General features: G+C 36.5%; 2 protein-coding genes across 2 annotated transcripts; one reads left to right on the top strand and one right to left on the bottom strand.

Annotated features, from left to right (window-relative positions):
- Positions 1-1,290: 1,290 nt before the first annotated feature.
- LOC140152308 (uncharacterized) lies at positions 1,291-5,279 on the bottom strand. The gene is made up of 5 exons (XM_072174610.1): positions 4,194-5,279; positions 3,599-3,931; positions 2,625-2,726; positions 1,763-1,945; positions 1,291-1,346 (listed from the first exon to the last, which is right to left on the bottom strand). The coding sequence occupies exons 1-5, from the start codon at positions 5,242-5,244 to the stop codon at positions 1,291-1,293; spliced, it is 1,725 nt and encodes a 574-aa protein (XP_072030711.1). The 5' UTR covers positions 5,245-5,279.
- Positions 5,280-9,067: 3,788 nt separating this feature from the next.
- Positions 9,068-15,448, top strand: LOC140153439 (uncharacterized). The gene is made up of 6 exons (XM_072176192.1): positions 9,068-9,271; positions 10,449-11,519; positions 12,159-12,512; positions 13,351-13,446; positions 13,981-14,179; positions 14,715-15,448. Exons 2-5 carry the CDS (start codon positions 10,451-10,453, stop codon positions 14,169-14,171), a joined length of 1,710 nt encoding a protein of 569 aa, XP_072032293.1. The 5' UTR covers positions 9,068-9,271; positions 10,449-10,450; the 3' UTR covers positions 14,172-14,179; positions 14,715-15,448.
- The last annotated feature ends 1,511 nt before the right edge of the window (positions 15,449-16,959 follow it).

Genomic DNA, 16,959 nt, shown 5'->3' with positions numbered 1-16,959 from the left:
ATTTACCATTAGCTGTTATTCACACATTTGTTAGTTAATTAGGTCCCATTTCATATTACAATCGTAGTTAATGTAGGTATTGTCGAAAAATGACCAAATATTTACATTAAAACCCCATTCAGTGATTCTAGCGAAACTGTAAAATATTAGCATTGTGTATAAATTGCTTAAAAGTGAAGGATAAGTCACTAACATTGTCATATACATGTATCTAATTTCTATACTTAAGTAGAGAAATTACAGATTCATGTGTTTCCTTCAAAAAACGTTATACGGTACCTATTTACAATTTAAATGACCCGTTATGACGTTTTTGTCTATAATTTAAGAACTACACGTGATTTGACCAACTGTGATGTTACCCCATCGTAATCGGCTACTGGTATTTAAGTAATTATTGAGGCCCGTGATTGGGCCCCATTTTATTCTACGTGATCACGTATTCATCTATCCTGGCACTCATGGCACTGTACATGATGCAGTCATGTCACCACGACCTTTACAGGACTTAAACCCCATTAAAAACTATTAAAACCAAGATAACACTCATTGAAAACAGCTCAACTATATTACATCAGATGTTTCTGTTTTACCTGTGCAATGAGCAATGAGCTGGTATTATATTTTCAGTTGGGTGAACGATTATAAAGCAATCGCAAGGTAACAATACTGGGTGGGCCTTTGTTTACGAAATGAGACAATAGTGTGCATATTGTTAACAAGAATTCTTGAAAATGAGAAACACAATGGCTGTGGACCGTAACACGGTTTGGAAATAATTTCTTCATATTTTTTGGTGTTATCTATCGTTTACATATCCTTCATAAAACAAAAAAGTGCGAATATTTCCAAACACCTAAATTAGCGAAAAATTTAGGACATGTTACAAAACTATATTTTCTAGAATTTCAGAAGAGTACTTTAAATATTGGCCGGTTATTTTTCACACAGTGACGTTAACAAGGCAATGTCCTATTACTACCTATAACAAACACTAAAACACCAAAGTGGGAATATTTCCAAACATCTAAATTACCTAAAAATTTAGGACATGTTACAACACTATATTTTCTAGAATTTCAGAAGAGTACTTTAAATATTGGCTGGTTATTTTTCACACAGCGACATTAACTAGGCAATTGTCTATACTTCTAACATACACTATTTGTAGTGGTTACGCGTCATAGGAAAACGGACAGTAACTGCAGTATGATTGTGGTTATATTTTGTTATTTCAATATTTCTCTCAATGGATATTTAACCTTGAACATTTTAACATCAGGAAATCCATCAAGCCCGTGTCATACCAGCGGTGGATCGAGCGGAAGCAACGGTGCCGGTGGTATCTGCAAAAATAATAACGGAGAAATAAAAATGAAGGCAATGGAATTACACAAATAACGCACAGACAAACGTACCCCACATCCACGTTACTAGTATAGTAAACATGTAAACAATGACGGTTCTGTCCATTCACAAAAATGTTCTCGCAATACTCTTCGTTTCTCCTCAATTTGAATAATTTGACCACTTCGTTGCCATCCCGGGGCTGCCATCATACTCTTCCACTAAACTCTATTTGATTAATGTAGGGTGACATCTTCTTGCGATAATACAGACACTTTGCTTTTCTATATGAGTTATAATAATATATATGATAATGTGCTCATTATAATCTAATTGCAAGGCCCGGCATGAAGACTACCTATATTTTATCGATGACAGTTTAACATTAAACTTAACTGCCCCCTTTCTAACTTACCCAAATCAGTTTTTTTGATAACTTTCACAAGGGCAGGCATATTTGAATCGACATCATCTTCCGAACAGAACCTTTGACAGATTTCTTTGTCGGTAAATCGTTGCAGCCATCCATCTGGCTTGTAATTTTCTTCAACCAGAAGCGGTATAATAGCTTTGCTCAACTTCTTAGCGTAAGTAGCCTCTTTAAAACCAAATAAACAAGAGTATGTTTCAATAATGGGTTGATTATTGAATTACATTCAGAGTTTGTCACATTACGTTTTGTGAAAGTTTGAAAACTACAAATAAATTTGTTATTATTTTTTATTGCGAGTCGTAGGGGAACACAACCAAACAGTGTTTGCCCTCAAATTTCGAGACAAATAAAGCTGATACACAAGAGGATGGTATGAGTTCTATATCCCAAGACTTAAGGGGTATAATTTCCGCCCCATGTGCATGATTTTTTTTCGGGAGGGGGAAACCACTTTTAGTTTGGTTATATTATTTAAGTGTACTTCAAAATATTTTCTTACTTCAAGGTCATCTAATCTGTATATTAGGCATGGCATTTTTGCTCTTAAACATTCGTAATAAATTATTGATTCGTTTGTTTGTTTATACAATCACTCCGTGCGGAGACACACTTTGGTCTGAAAGCATGCTGTCCGGTGGACAGAAAAAAAGAAACAAAATTGAAGATAAAGAACAAGGAAAAGAAGGCCACTCCCAACATGTCACATGAACAATTTTGCTCTCAGCGTTTTATTAAGAGAGAGGAAGTTAGACTAAACTATACTGATGTTCCAATAATATGGTTTCAATTCTGACATACTCTTACATTTTTGCCAACATGATGCTAAGAATATTCTACATCTCACCTGATCTGCAGCAGCTATCATTTTTGTATTTTTCTGACATACACATGAGAAAAACGGCCGATCCTTCGATTGCACCCATTTTCTTTTCAAGAACGTCGTCTCCTGTATAGACGGAAGTCGGATATTAAAAACAGGAAAGAAAACAAAAAGTTATTTGAAACGTATTTAAGTAGTTAACACCTTCGTCTATTTTAAAGAAACAATAAGCGAAATCGGCATTGGATTGGAAGTTTGCAATGCATTGTGGGACGGTTTTTGCAGTTTTGGGACACTTTGCCCTCTGAGAAATTGGTTTTTGTGCGTAAGTACAAAATATAATTAAAAATGTTTTACAAGAATGAAAGCAAACCCCAAAAAACATTGTTATTGAATAAATAAATTATTTAAATATTTTTAATGAAAACATTATGACAATAATAAATTAATTAATAATAATTACAGCAATTTCCCCGATATGTCAGAGGTCAAAGTGTCCCAAAACTGCTCTGAAAAAACGGAAGTTACAATGGCGATTGGGCTTATTAGTGTTTGAAAAATGGAGCTGATTTGACTGTTTTTGATTTACTAAGCCAGACATCCGACACTCGTTAAATTTCAGTTTGGAAGTTTTGGAACAGTCATATATAGTACATCAGCAAAGATGTGCTATTATTAAAGCAAGCAATCTTATAAAGACAAAATCTGTCAGTCAACGAAAAGGTAAAATAAATGTACGTACATTTGTTCTTTTCAAGGTTAACATACGAACGCGAACAGTCTGCGCAATGAATCCCGGGTGTTTAAAACAATATGCGTATTCCACAACTAGACAACAAAAGAGATGGATTAATCTCCCAGGTGTATTATATTGTTATGCAAAACCTTTTCTCGTGGAAAAGACTTTCGGTCAAACTGACTTCCGGTAAAGAAACCCAGGATCCACGTATTGTAAACGCTCTGCATGACGTGATGTTGTTACAATCTCGTAAACTCACCATTTTCAAGATCATCCATCCACACCTGATATCCTACTTGAAGAAGTCGCTCCTTAATCATTATTACCCGCTTGAATGAGTTTGATTGGTAACTTATCATCACATGACTGCAACTTTGGTTCGAAGTTACTAAATTGGTAGGATCTGACATAACATTTTCATAGGAAGGCGGGAAATCAGGAGTACCGAGATCGTATGCAAGCGGAGCAGAAGGAACGGTTCTCGTCGTCTGCAAAACTGATTTATCATGTTTATGGCTCTCAATTACCCATAGTGCATTGTTACTTGATACTCTTAGCGCAGCTTCTTTGGAATTTTGTAGTGTCTGGAGAGCTTATAAAAGAAACAAGTCAGAGAGTAAGAATAAAGTGACTATGACCCCGGAAAACAAGAATTTTGTCCTGTGCTACACTGCAAAAAAAAAAAAAAAATTCTAAACCATTTTTAAACATATTACCTTGTTGAGTAATTCGATTTCCTCTCTTTCTGTTGTGTGGCCAGTTTATAGTTACGTCAACATAATCATTGCTGTTGATTTTAAAGATCCGTAATTTATGTAATTCTTAATATTTGTATATTCTAAAGGCGGACTTACCCGTCTTAGATTCTTGAAGTTCATATTCGTCGTCAATAACAAAGGCAAGATTCCACAAAGCCTTGATCGCTAGTTTCTTCTCCTCACCACCAAACCTTTCAGATAGTATCACTTGATCCAGTATCTTCTTTCCTCCGCATCTCTGTATCTCACGTTTATTATCATCATTAACAGATAAATCATTCAGACCATCTAACAATTCAGATAAAGAGAACGCCACCGTTTTAGGTTCTCTTGAACCACCAGGATAACCGACATGATCTTTCGAGTTATACGCAGTTCTTAATAATTCTACATAGAATCGTACGCATCCACGAGATTTCAACAACTCCACATCCTTCTCTTCACCAATTCTAGCGACGAGTAAGATTGCTACTGTTTTGGGAACCATATTTCCAAACTTGATGATTTCCCCTAAAACTTCCACAGCATTTAGTTTGCGTAAATATGGTAAGATAGTGTCATCATTCCGACAATTGTATAATATCAAAAGGATATTCTGAATAATACTTGTTGCACTTCTGGAACATGTTGGTGTAGATGAAGAGCTTTCCTGAAGAGACGCAAGTGTTTGAATCAATACGCTTATACCATCACATTCAACCAGTTTCAAACGTATGTCCTCGCATTTGTTCGAATAATTCAGCATTCCAGTACAAAGCAAATCTAAGTTGCGTAACCCTTGCGAGTCTTGTCTAAATCCAGAGACATAATATTGTAGTGCTGTGGCTATTTTGATGAATAATTCCACATAACCTTCGTCCGCCAAATATGTTCCTAAAAGTTGATTTTGTAATTGATAATTGACTGATTGTGAAACGTCACCATCTGTCCAATCGTTGAGAGAAGTAAAATATTTAATAGGCATTTGTTTCAAATCATCCAAAGCCTCGCCAACTTCTCTGTAGCTATAGTCGCCCAGACATTTTCGCAGTTTATCCAATACGCGAATGGACTCCGTTTTAGCTTCTTCCAGCAAACGAGCTGATCTGTCTTCTTGTCCTCGCGTTCCCGCCAATTTCTCAAAAAGTCTTCTTCCAATTCTAGACATACCTAATACATTAGAAACCCGAAAGCAAATACAATCTAATTAAAATTTAGGTGCAGGCCTATCGCGCTGGTTATAAGTCTATGGGCATGTGCCACAGTTTTGGGTACTGCCTTTTCAGCGATTTTGGTGGGTTTCACTGGACCTACGAATACCTGTTATTCAAATGTGTTAGACAATTAAATTGCGAAAAATTGATGAATAAGTATTATATTACTGTTTTGAAAAACTTCGGGAAATACCTATACCCAGTCACTTCTGAAAGCGAATTAGTTCAAAGTCTCACCTAATCTTGATAATATTGAAAACATTGTATTTACTTTCTGTGAACAGGCTATCATCTAGTCATGATAATTATTATAGCTGTAAGTGCTGGTATGGTAATTCCCAAAAAGGTCTGCTACGTCATAGCAAAGTAGAATACTTCGGTCATAATAGCTTCCGCAATTCCGGGTCATTCGTTCATTGTAACCGCTCCCATGAAAATAGGCCTACAACTTACAAGACAGAATGTTTGATGAAAAAATAGGATTGCAGCTGTAAATTTCAGCAGACAATTGGTTTTGGTGAAGTTGATTACTAGCACACACAGGATAATTCACTGGGTGGGCAATTCAATGTATATTTGCCCTCAAATCAGGGAAAATAATTTACTGGGTGGGCAGCTGTATTAATGGCACTTTGGTCTCTGGCATGTGGATTTTCCAAAACATGCCAGTCCTGTTTTTGCAAAGAAATCAGCTTCAATGTAAAAAAGTTAACTTACTCCCCATGGATTTTTAATGTCTGATTCTTTTTTTATCATATTTCCTCAAGAAAATTAACATTTGTGATATTTCCCAAACTTGGGAAAAAGCCTAATAGTTATATTATTGACGATTAATAACATTGTCATGATTGTACCTAATTCTATAATGTTCGGACTCATTTGCCATGATTATAATAGTGGTTGATTTCTTAGTTTTCAAAATCTGTATCAGTTACCATGGTTACTAATAAGCTCTGGCAATTTGTTAGAATTCTGGGATGTATTTGCGGAAGACATAAGTATCAGTATAAATACAAAGGCGGTTAATATTGGTATTTACCAATTGCCACCCAGTGAACATGGTGAATTTTGACTGAAGTAAAAGACCGGGAAATACTGGGAAATTCTTATAATTTAATGAGTAATTTAAACATTGATTAAAAAACAATAAAGAAATGAAAGCACTGTCGGTAGAGGGGAAAGGTAATGTTTTTATTTGTTAGTGAAATAATGTTTTGAACTTTTACCGTGTAACTTCCTATCAATATTATAGATACACATTACTTTGACAATTTCTAAATGTGTTGAAATTATTTGATAAGGAATTATGAAAATCTGTTTGCTTTTAATTTCAAAACATGAACAAAATTAATTTGTATTCATTTATCTATTTAAATATTTCTAAAATATAATGTATTGCCAAATCAGAATATAACCAGGTAGGGTTATTTACTAATATTTTTATATTAAAATATATTCCGGCATAATATGATATTGGTATTCCCATATGTTTCTGTCCAAGCCAGAAATGAATTTACTATAGTATTTGACAGGAAATGGCCAACTCTGAACTATGTTGACCTATTTCAATTCAATTCAATTCAATTCAATTCAATTCAATTCAATTCAATTCAATTCAATTCAATTCAATTTAATTCAATTCAGTTCAATTCAAAGTAGTTTATTCACAAAAGGGCATGTGCCTTTCCTTCTTACATAGCAATCACATAGTAACAAGGCACATGAAAATAATAATTATCTGAATAATAAGACAAAGTATGAAAACACGATATACTTTGTAAGATTGTATTTTAAACAGTTACGTTCAATACCGTATGAGTTGGATACTAATAAACTATGATTAATTCAAAATGTATATTATATCAGCATGTGTAAGTGAAAAGTAAATAAAAGAAAAATAGATAATAAATTTAAACAAATAATACACACAACAATGGGTATTTCCCAACAATAACCATTTGTTTAGGTTGATAATTATCATATTAAAGTAAAATATATAGGCTACAATGTTGCACAAAATAGTAGACAACCAGATAACACCACAGTGTTGTTGAAAGGTGTAAAAAGTAACAAAACAAAACCAAATACAAAACCAAAAAACCCAAGTTAAAAACCGGATGTACAGACATTAGTGCATTACAAACGTTTGGGGTTAGTGTTAATGAAGTTCTCAAGTAAAGCAAAATATAACCATGATAACTACTAATTAAACCAAACATTTCAGATATCAAAACTCCAATTTATGTAGACCGACCTGTTAATTAAGGTCGGTAGGTTGGCCCGGTAGGTTGGGCGTTTGTTTGTTCATTTGTTTGTTTTCTGGAGGCTAAAATTACACTAAAATATCACCAAAATCTGGAAATTACCTCTTACACTTTTATGCTCTTTCTGAGGCTCTCAGGAAATCCCTCGTGATCGTCCCCAGAAGGGGACCATCATAATATACTTGCCCCGGAGTGGCCCAGACACCACACAACCTAACTGAATTTGCATATGTAACGGTTTTCGGTTTTTTTATGCCAGATCTAACCCAGCAACCCCTGACCTATTTAATGTAGTCAGGTGTAACACGTACCGGCCGCATATCACGTACCGCATAACTTACATAACTTAATGTGAAAAAACAAGGAAGTTGCTGGCACGATCAATCCTATCAGCTTATTCTGAATGTCATTGTCATAATTAAGGATAATGGAATCTTAATGGCGAAATCATTTGTGATGGTAAATTCTAACATAAGTAAAAAGTAAGCCCCCCCCCCCAAAGTTATTTGATTGTCCTCATCTAACCGACCCTATAAATCTGGAAAATTTGCAAAAAAGGTCAAGTTTTAGTTTTGATTTGTTTTAACGTACAAAAGAATACCGACCCCAATTTCAGAAATTCCAGAACATATTTTTTTCTTTGAAAAATTTTGACATCCTGAAAAATTTAAACAGTTTCTTCACGCTTCTCAACCATGTCAACTGTTTAAAAAAAACCCGGGGATACTCTCACTTTTGGAGGTGACGCGTATGTAGGGCCGCGGTTACGACCCCCCTTTCAGCATCGCTGTCACCCAAAGACCCCATATTTAACAGAAACAACAACTCAAAACCCCGACCGACTGACCGAGGGGATCTATGGCAATCAGACAATTTATTATTTTTTTGGCCTAAAGATAAATTGAGTGGCCACACCACTTCTCAGGGCATTTCCAACAATACCCATTTATTGGAGAGGAACAATATGAGGTAAGTGGCTTGCTCACGGATACAACACAATCGCTTGCGCCAGGGCTCGAACTCACGATCTTATGATCATTTGACCTACCGCCATTGACCACACGTACACATAATACATGTAATACCGTCACATTTGCAGATTTATGAGTTGTTGGTTGTAAACGTGCATTAAGAGCCGGTGAAAACAAGTTTCATGAAATCTTGTTTGAACTTACTTTACTTGTTTAAAAACTCGATTTCAAACTCGAAGTACAAAGCGCAGGTTCAGTACGGGGTTCAGTCCGGGGGTTCAGTAAGTAAGTGCATGACTACCCTCTGTTAATATTAGGGGCGTGCATTCTATTTGGCAAGGGGCTTTTTGGCAAAGACACACAGTGTAATAATAATTACCGATCATGGAATAACCAAAACAGCAAACAAAAAATATATCCATGTATCCTTCTTTGTATGCCCATATGCCACGTCACTATAGGTAAACAACCCGACCAGAACAACCCCAAAACCATTTGGGGAATACCCTCATTACGTCAATTTCTATATCAGATAGAGTTAAATTGTACAACACGTGCAGTAACCCGGACTTGTATGGAACTATATAAATACGAAATGATAAGAATGTTACTCATTTATACCGATTCCTATAATACTATATACATTGTCTGGTCTGACTTGTAATCAGTAGGCCTAAACGTTTTGAGAAATTGGGCGAGTTTGTAGACAACTGACGATCAGTATCATCATCAAAACTTGGATTTCAGTAAGTTATTTCCTGTTTTTCTTAAATATCATAACTAGACTACTAATAACATGTCGCAATTGGTACTGCCAACGATAGATTTCAGAAACTTTCAACCCCAAGTAATACCATGCTTAATACTTTGTGCTGAAAGTTAAAGGAGTATTTCGTGATCCTAGCATCCTCTTTTTATGACATTTTTCAGTAGATATCCACGAAAAAAGTTTATTCCCAAAATTCCAGTTGATTCCGATTTTGCGTTTGCGAGTTACGCATGATTATGTGTATTACACTGCTCCATAGGCCACTGTTGTAATTTCGTTCATGGTATACAAGAACGAAATTCAAATTTGACGATATTTTTGCTAAACGAATTAATCTGCAAGAAATTTTTGGTACATTAACATTATGTAGCCAGAGGTTTCCAGTCGTATAAAAATCAAAACTTTGTGGGGGAAAAGTGGGGGGATGAGGCTGTGGATCACGATATGCCCTTTTAAGTGGCGATACATAATGTTTAAAGAAAGGGAAGAATAAGCGATACATTTCAACAACAACAACACCAACTAAACACTTTATTGTTTTAAGCTGGATAACTTATTATATTATCACCCATCATTGGACTAAGGCGATGTCATTTTCTTTAGAGGGGTTATGAATATGTCGGTGACTGGAGTCAATTGTTATGACCCCCTTATCGCGGGCTAAATTTTTTATGACCCCCCTATCTCGAGTCGAATTTTTTTATGACCCACCTTCAGCCTACACAAATTCAAGACAAATTATTCTTTGCGAAAAAACGAAAAGTGCGAAGAAAGTGCACGGAGTGTATTAGAATTTGGATCGTAAGTGCAAAGAAGGCGCACGAAGCGCGCAAAAATTTAACATTATGTAAATAAAGATTGTGCGCACATGTTGATCGTAGGTTATAAGAATGCGCGCGAAAATGTTGAGTCACCAGCCCTTAATAATGCTATAATCTCCCTATTTTTGGTGTAAAAATCATAACCCCCTGTTTTTGGTCTAAAAATTCTATGACCCCCTAGTATATTTATGACCCCCCTTCCGAAGAAAATAACAGCCCCCTAATACCAAAAACATACGAAGCATGTTACTTTTTGAGATGCATGCTTACCATCTTACACCCATATCCAGTTATCATAATAATTTTGTGTCTTGCAATTTCTTATTATATCAGACATGTCGAAAGAATCATTCGCGCATTCGTTGCTGCATTTACCGACAAAACTGAAGCAGTTTCACCACAAGAAAAAACAGGCCAAATCGCTTGTGGCAGCTAAAAGAGAATGCGGAGATCTGGTGCAGTCATTAGCCAGTGTCCAAGACTATACTACATCTACCTTTGCTGAAGTGCTATGTGCTTGGGTAAACCTACCATTCAAGTACTTTGTACCTGTTGATAAAAATGTACCATCAGATGAAACCTTCTGCACTCCAGAATTCCCCGAATTTTGTCACACGTTGGAGGCAGTCATCGTAGAAACTGGCTACGTCGAGGTAATTATCGAAATAGCAACAGTAATGCTGGAGTATACCCAAGACGCCGAATTATGCCAGCAAGCATTGCACAATTTCTGTTTGCTTTGCTGGGGTATCATCAACTTTCTTGACGAACGGAAGAAGATAGTAGCTAAGAGGTTCGTAGAATCTGGAGGCATCAATGTCATGGTTCAAGCCTTGGGTAATTTGAAACATTGCACATTCCGTTCACAAACTTCTGAATTTTTAAAAACTCGCGCAACTCTTCAAGTGATAAGTATTCTAGTCAACTGCTGCGACGGCAACGAAGAAGCTTTCCGCAGAACAAATTGTACCGAAGTTTTAAATGATTACATTCAATCTGAAAACATAGGCATCAAAGCTTTTGCTGTGCTTATTCTCGCTAGCATTGCCAATGAGCAAGAGAGAGGATTATTGAGATCTACAGATTGCGTGAAATTCATAGTGGAGTTGTTGAAGAAAGCGCTTCAATCCGAGAACCATGTGGCTGTCTTTGTCGCTGAGGATGTCCAGGAGCCTATGAAATTATCGTTTTCAATAACTGAGTTGCTGCAGCGACTTAATCGCTTGGCGATAAATGACGGCAATAAGCTTGAGATGTACAATCTTGGTGTAACGGCTCTTGTAGCACAGATATTAAATGGGGAGTTTAAGGAAGAAGAACAGGAATATGCTGTCAAAGTCTTGTGGAGCCTTGCTTTTGTTGAAAACATCAGAAATGACGCTACGGTTCAAAGTTCAACTCAAGGTAAGAATTTCCCTGTAGTTAATTTGAATCGATGGCAAACCAGTCAGCCAATCTCTAGGTATGCATTATGTAAAATTATGGGCTCGTCATTTATCACATGCCATATTCAGAATCATGCTAGACTATATTCGTACATTATTTTATGGGGAATATAAACCAATTTTACATTTTTTCATTTGCTTGACAAAACCAAGTAATTGTTTACTCAATACAATATTTCGTCCTGCACATCGGATGGCCACATCAGACATGACTGATATGGTCATCTGATCCACTAGTCCGCTTTTAAAGGTTGGATAAGAGACCAAGAAGTGCCGGAAACAAGTTTCCCAGAAAAGTAGGTCAGATGAACATATCAGTCATATCCTTTTTTGTTAAGGACGAAATATTGTAGTGATTAAAAATCACTTGGTTTTGTCACGCAAAATGTAAAAATGCATATTTTAATAAAGAAAATGAATCTAATCAATGAAAACAATTGTTCACAGGGGATGCTTAACTCCAGAGAACAGAATATCATACCATTTTTGTTATTAGAAAAATTCCCATGGACCATCCAAAATTCGGTGTTATGAAAAATACCAAATAGTGGTTCATCCGGGTGGCTAACCTTCTTACTTTTGTTCTAATTGCTTTCAGTACTTCGTAGAATGCAAAGCTCCAACAACACGTCATTGCAAGAAGTAAGTAGTTACGCTTTGTGGGAAATAGAAGGAAATGAGCTACGCTATTTGCCACCGACCAGATCGGGTGCCAGTGAGAATCCACCTCCTACATACGAAGAAACTCTACTTGAAGGACCACAGGATGACGGGGAAGCACCACCACCCAGCTACCAAGAAGTAGTTGTGGAGCGCCAGTTGGCGGCAAATAAAAACAAACGATGTCATGTCATGTTGAGTTATCAAGAAAGCTCAAAACAATGTGTTCGTGCTATTAAAGAACGTCTTGTACGAGAAGGACACAAAGTTTGGATGGACGAAAGCAATTCAAGTAAGATTTGAAATAATCTGTAAACCTAGGATGCATTATAAATTTGACTGATTCGTAATCCAAGTATCAACTCTAATTTCTCGCTGATAAATGATGGCGCATGTTTCTCATCAACGTTACTGTATCTTTTGTCTAACTGCATTATAATCAGACGATTTGATCATCAAATATGCTATGCATAAAGCAAAGCAAATATAACCTGTTTGGCTGAAGTATTAATCTGCGAGTATATGATCGGTGTCTATTCGCCGTAGAAGTACTGGCGTAACAGGATTAATTACCATAGCTATAGGTGAAAACAATTTTTGAATGTATTACCCTGCACTATAAACAGGCTGCGCTCATCACCTGTCATGTATGTGAATGTGTGCAATCGTACATAGATTGATACAATGCCGTTCTAATCGTACAGGTGCGAGGGAAACGTGAATGTGAAATTTCCAGTTCTTTATACCTATTCTTTAATATGGTGCGATGCAGAGTGAGTTGCAGCGTAATTGCAGAGCAATACATTCAAATATTGCTGCCACCTATCGCTATTGGGTATTAATCATGTTACATCACTACTTCTACAGCGGATACATACTGTATAACATGCTATGCCGAATTCAACACCCCACTCTTGTATAACATGCGATACCGAATTCCACACCCTCACTCGCACTATAATAAAATCAGATTTTCTCTGTAGCAGATTTCGTTCACATGTTTCAGTAACACAACTATGCTTGATTCAAAATTTTGATGAATTTTAGGATGTTCTGGTTTGGCAAGTCACTGGTAATCCCTTTAAACCCAGCAAAGGAACAATTATATACTTTTAATGTTTTATTTCTAGGTGACATTGCGTCCATGGCCAAGGCAGTCGAAACGGCGGAGGTTGTTCTACTATGTCTTTCAGAGAAGTATAAAGACAGCTCCAATTGTCGATCAGGTAAACGTTACCTACCTACCTACCTACCTACCTACCTACCTACCTACCTACCTACTTACCTACCTACCTACCTACCTACCTACCTACCAGACAGCATCATGTATTTCTGCACCTGCTGCCTGACGTAGGTTAAACTTCCATATATGCCATATGGCTCGGTCCCCGGTAGCAACTTCAGCTTCTACCACACAGCGTCATCATCCCTATATCTTCGTGTCAAAAACTGCCGTGTCAAAAACTGTCCTAGGGCGGCCAGGTCTTCTCTTTCCTTGGGTGGGAATCCAGAAGTAGACGTTAGTAAATATTACTAATTAGTGATGATATAATGAAGAACTGAACTGAACTAATTCTTCCAGCGAACATGGTAAGAACGGTTACACATTGGAATGTCGCCCTCTGTGTTAGCATAATACATCGGGTTAGTTTATTATAGGTTACATACTTGTGGTTAGTCAGTATGTGAAAACAAAGAATGCGAAGAGAGTAATATGACACTTTACTACCATCAAATTGTCACTGTACTTTGAATTTTAGAAGCCGCATATTCGTACAAATTGAAGAAGCATGTTATTCCACTGGTGGTAGAGGACGGATATGATCCCGATGGTTGGTTAGCATTGATGGTTGGCAATGAAGAATGTTATCGCTTCTGTACAGAATATGACGTGGAATGCAATATGCCAAAGCTGATTAGGACAATCGAGTCTGGTATAGGCGACCAATGAATGAAATGGTAAGTATAGATCTTCTGATGGGTCGGAAAGAGCATGACCTAGCAGTGTTTGCACTAAAATACTGAGACAAATAAAGCTGACACACAAGATGAATGGCACATGGGTATGATCGTCCTCACTGGAGGACGATGATTTGTTCGATTTCATCAGGATAGATATACGTTGCCATTAATACACTTCTTACCTTCTGAGGTATAGAATTGATACTTTGATTTAATATATTCAGTAAGGTTAATGATGTTGATATGATATTGTACTAGTGTCCTATATCGAACGTGCAAGACCTTAGCAAGTCTTTCATTTCTTCATGTTTGTGAACATGCACCAACATAATGCAACATACTAATCAGGGTTAAGAGGCATACATACAGTGACAAACAGGTTAGTTACTAGCATGATTTAATGATGTTGGTGTGTTGAAGAATTAATCTATCAATTTTTAAATAAATACGTAGAGATGCTGATATCAACATGGACAAGACAAGGTGAACGATGTCTTTGAGCTAATCAATCTCATTTAATTATTTCTTGTAGATGCACCTGATGAATTGAAGCTACTTGACAAAGTATGAGATGAAAAAGCCTCACAGACATTGAACATGCTGATGGTAGATGGTCTGTTCGTATCTTGTATCTCAAGTATATCGTCGGAAGGAGTATAGAAGGAAGGAAAGAAAAAAGGAAGGAAGGTACTCATCGAATTTTCTACTTCCTTTGGATATCTTTGCAATTATTACATCACTAAACATACTAAACATCCGTGGTAAATGACGAATGGAGAACAGGACGTGAACTCCCATAAATGTGAGATGGTTTACGGAGGTTATTGGTGGATATCGTACCATACACAATACGCAGGTCTACCTTTAAGTGGTTTATTACTGAAATACAATAGACAGAACTTTTAAGATAATCCTACAGAATCAAACATATGGATAATTCACATTTGTTTGACGTTTTTTTCTATTTTAAAAACAAGGGATCTTTACCAAATTTTGCAAGCTGAAAAGATTTGCAATTGTCCCAGAACACGATAGATGGGGAAATAGTGCAATGGATATCTTAATGGCAATATTAAAAAATAGGAAAACAAGTGTGGGCTCCATTTCTATATTTTTTTATAACCAGGGCTTTTATTTTTGTAAATATATTTTGATGATATTTATAGCATTCTTTAAATTATTTATTCTATGCCAATTTTGCAAGATATGGTAAAGCTATTATTGTTCGAGTGAGTATCAGAGACACAGAGAGAGAAGTTAAAAGTATAAGCCGATTTGAAATATGGCAAGCACAAAAGGAGAGGGCGTACTTTGAAGTGAGTAATCATTTGTATGCTTCTCAGCTGACAAAAGATTACTCATTTCAAAGTACGCCCTCTCCTTTTGTGTCCGCCATATTTCAAAAAGGCTTATTATACAATGGCGTAGCGAAGAGTAACAGGATTAACTACCATAGCAGCAGGTTAAAACAATTTTAACTACCATAGCAACAGGTTAAAACAATTTTTGAATATATCGCCCTACATTACAAGCAGGTTGCACTCATCGCCTATGTATATCTGCAATCATAGATTGAATACAATACCGCTCTTTTCAAAGATAATAATCTTACAGGTGCCAGTGATAGAATAATATGAAAATTCAATTTTTTACGATAAAGGTCTTTATTCCTGTGCTTTGACATTATTTTATGGTTCAATGGAGAGGTACCGCGTGAACGTACTAGTTGCTACCTGTTGCTATTGTAGTTAATCCTGTTACATCATCACTTCTACGGCGAATATTGTGATATTGTTCGAAGTGAGTACAAAGAAAGGACTGTACGAGGGGATAGACGAATCCCATTTCACGCATTCTAACACCTCAATGGCAACCATAGCTGGGTCCCCGTAGTGTATATCCCACCTAAAATATGAAATGATGCGTCCTTGGCGGGGTTTTTAAACTGCATTCACCCGTGTTACACGTAAACAATAGAATACAACATAACAAGCGGCTTTAATCTACCCAATTGGGCAGTCACAACACCAGATTAGTGCGCCGGGGACCAAGTCATGGTCGACTAAATTCTGACCATCACTTGGCTCCACTCTCGAGCTCTCCTCCTCCTTCCCTTCCCACTTCCAATGCTTTCTCTCCTCTGTTTCTCTTTCTCCCTCCCCTTCCCCCCCCCCCCCACATACCACCCTCTCTCTCTCTCTCTCTCTCTTCTCATTTCTTTCGAGTAATAAATACGAGTATAAGTCAATTTAAACCAGCCTATATTGGAAGTCATATAGCTTTCTATTATATCGATCATATGCATGCGGTATATACATAAACAGAGAAGTGTATAAATAGTGTATATATCACTAAAGTGTCTATTCTCAGGGTATTCTTTTGTAATCTCGGTGGAAATATTTCGATGGTCTATATTTTTTTCACAGATAAAAATAAAGCCTAGGTTATTTCGAAAACTAAATTACGCTTTCAAATGTAAATTGACTTGTTCGAATTCTCTGCTCGTGAATGTTGCACTGCGAAATTTAAAACCTTTTTGTATAATTTAATTAATCAAGGTAACTTCAAACTTGATTTCCGATTATATAACAAACTGAAATGAAAACCGAAACGGCTTGCTACAATTATAAGTTTCTAACAAAGGGTACAAACAAAGATATCGATAATGACGTCACTCAAGAGCTTAAGCAGGATAATAGGAAACCACGTGACCAAAACCAAAACTAAAACTAAATATTTGAAATGACCGATTGTCAGCGATTTTTGTATACCGATGG

This window comes from Amphiura filiformis, chromosome 5 (assembly GCF_039555335.1).
Source record: "Amphiura filiformis chromosome 5, Afil_fr2py, whole genome shotgun sequence".
In the NCBI taxonomy this organism is placed as follows: domain Eukaryota; kingdom Metazoa; phylum Echinodermata; class Ophiuroidea; order Amphilepidida; family Amphiuridae; genus Amphiura; species Amphiura filiformis.
This window is presented reverse-complemented; position numbering and strand designations above follow the sequence as displayed.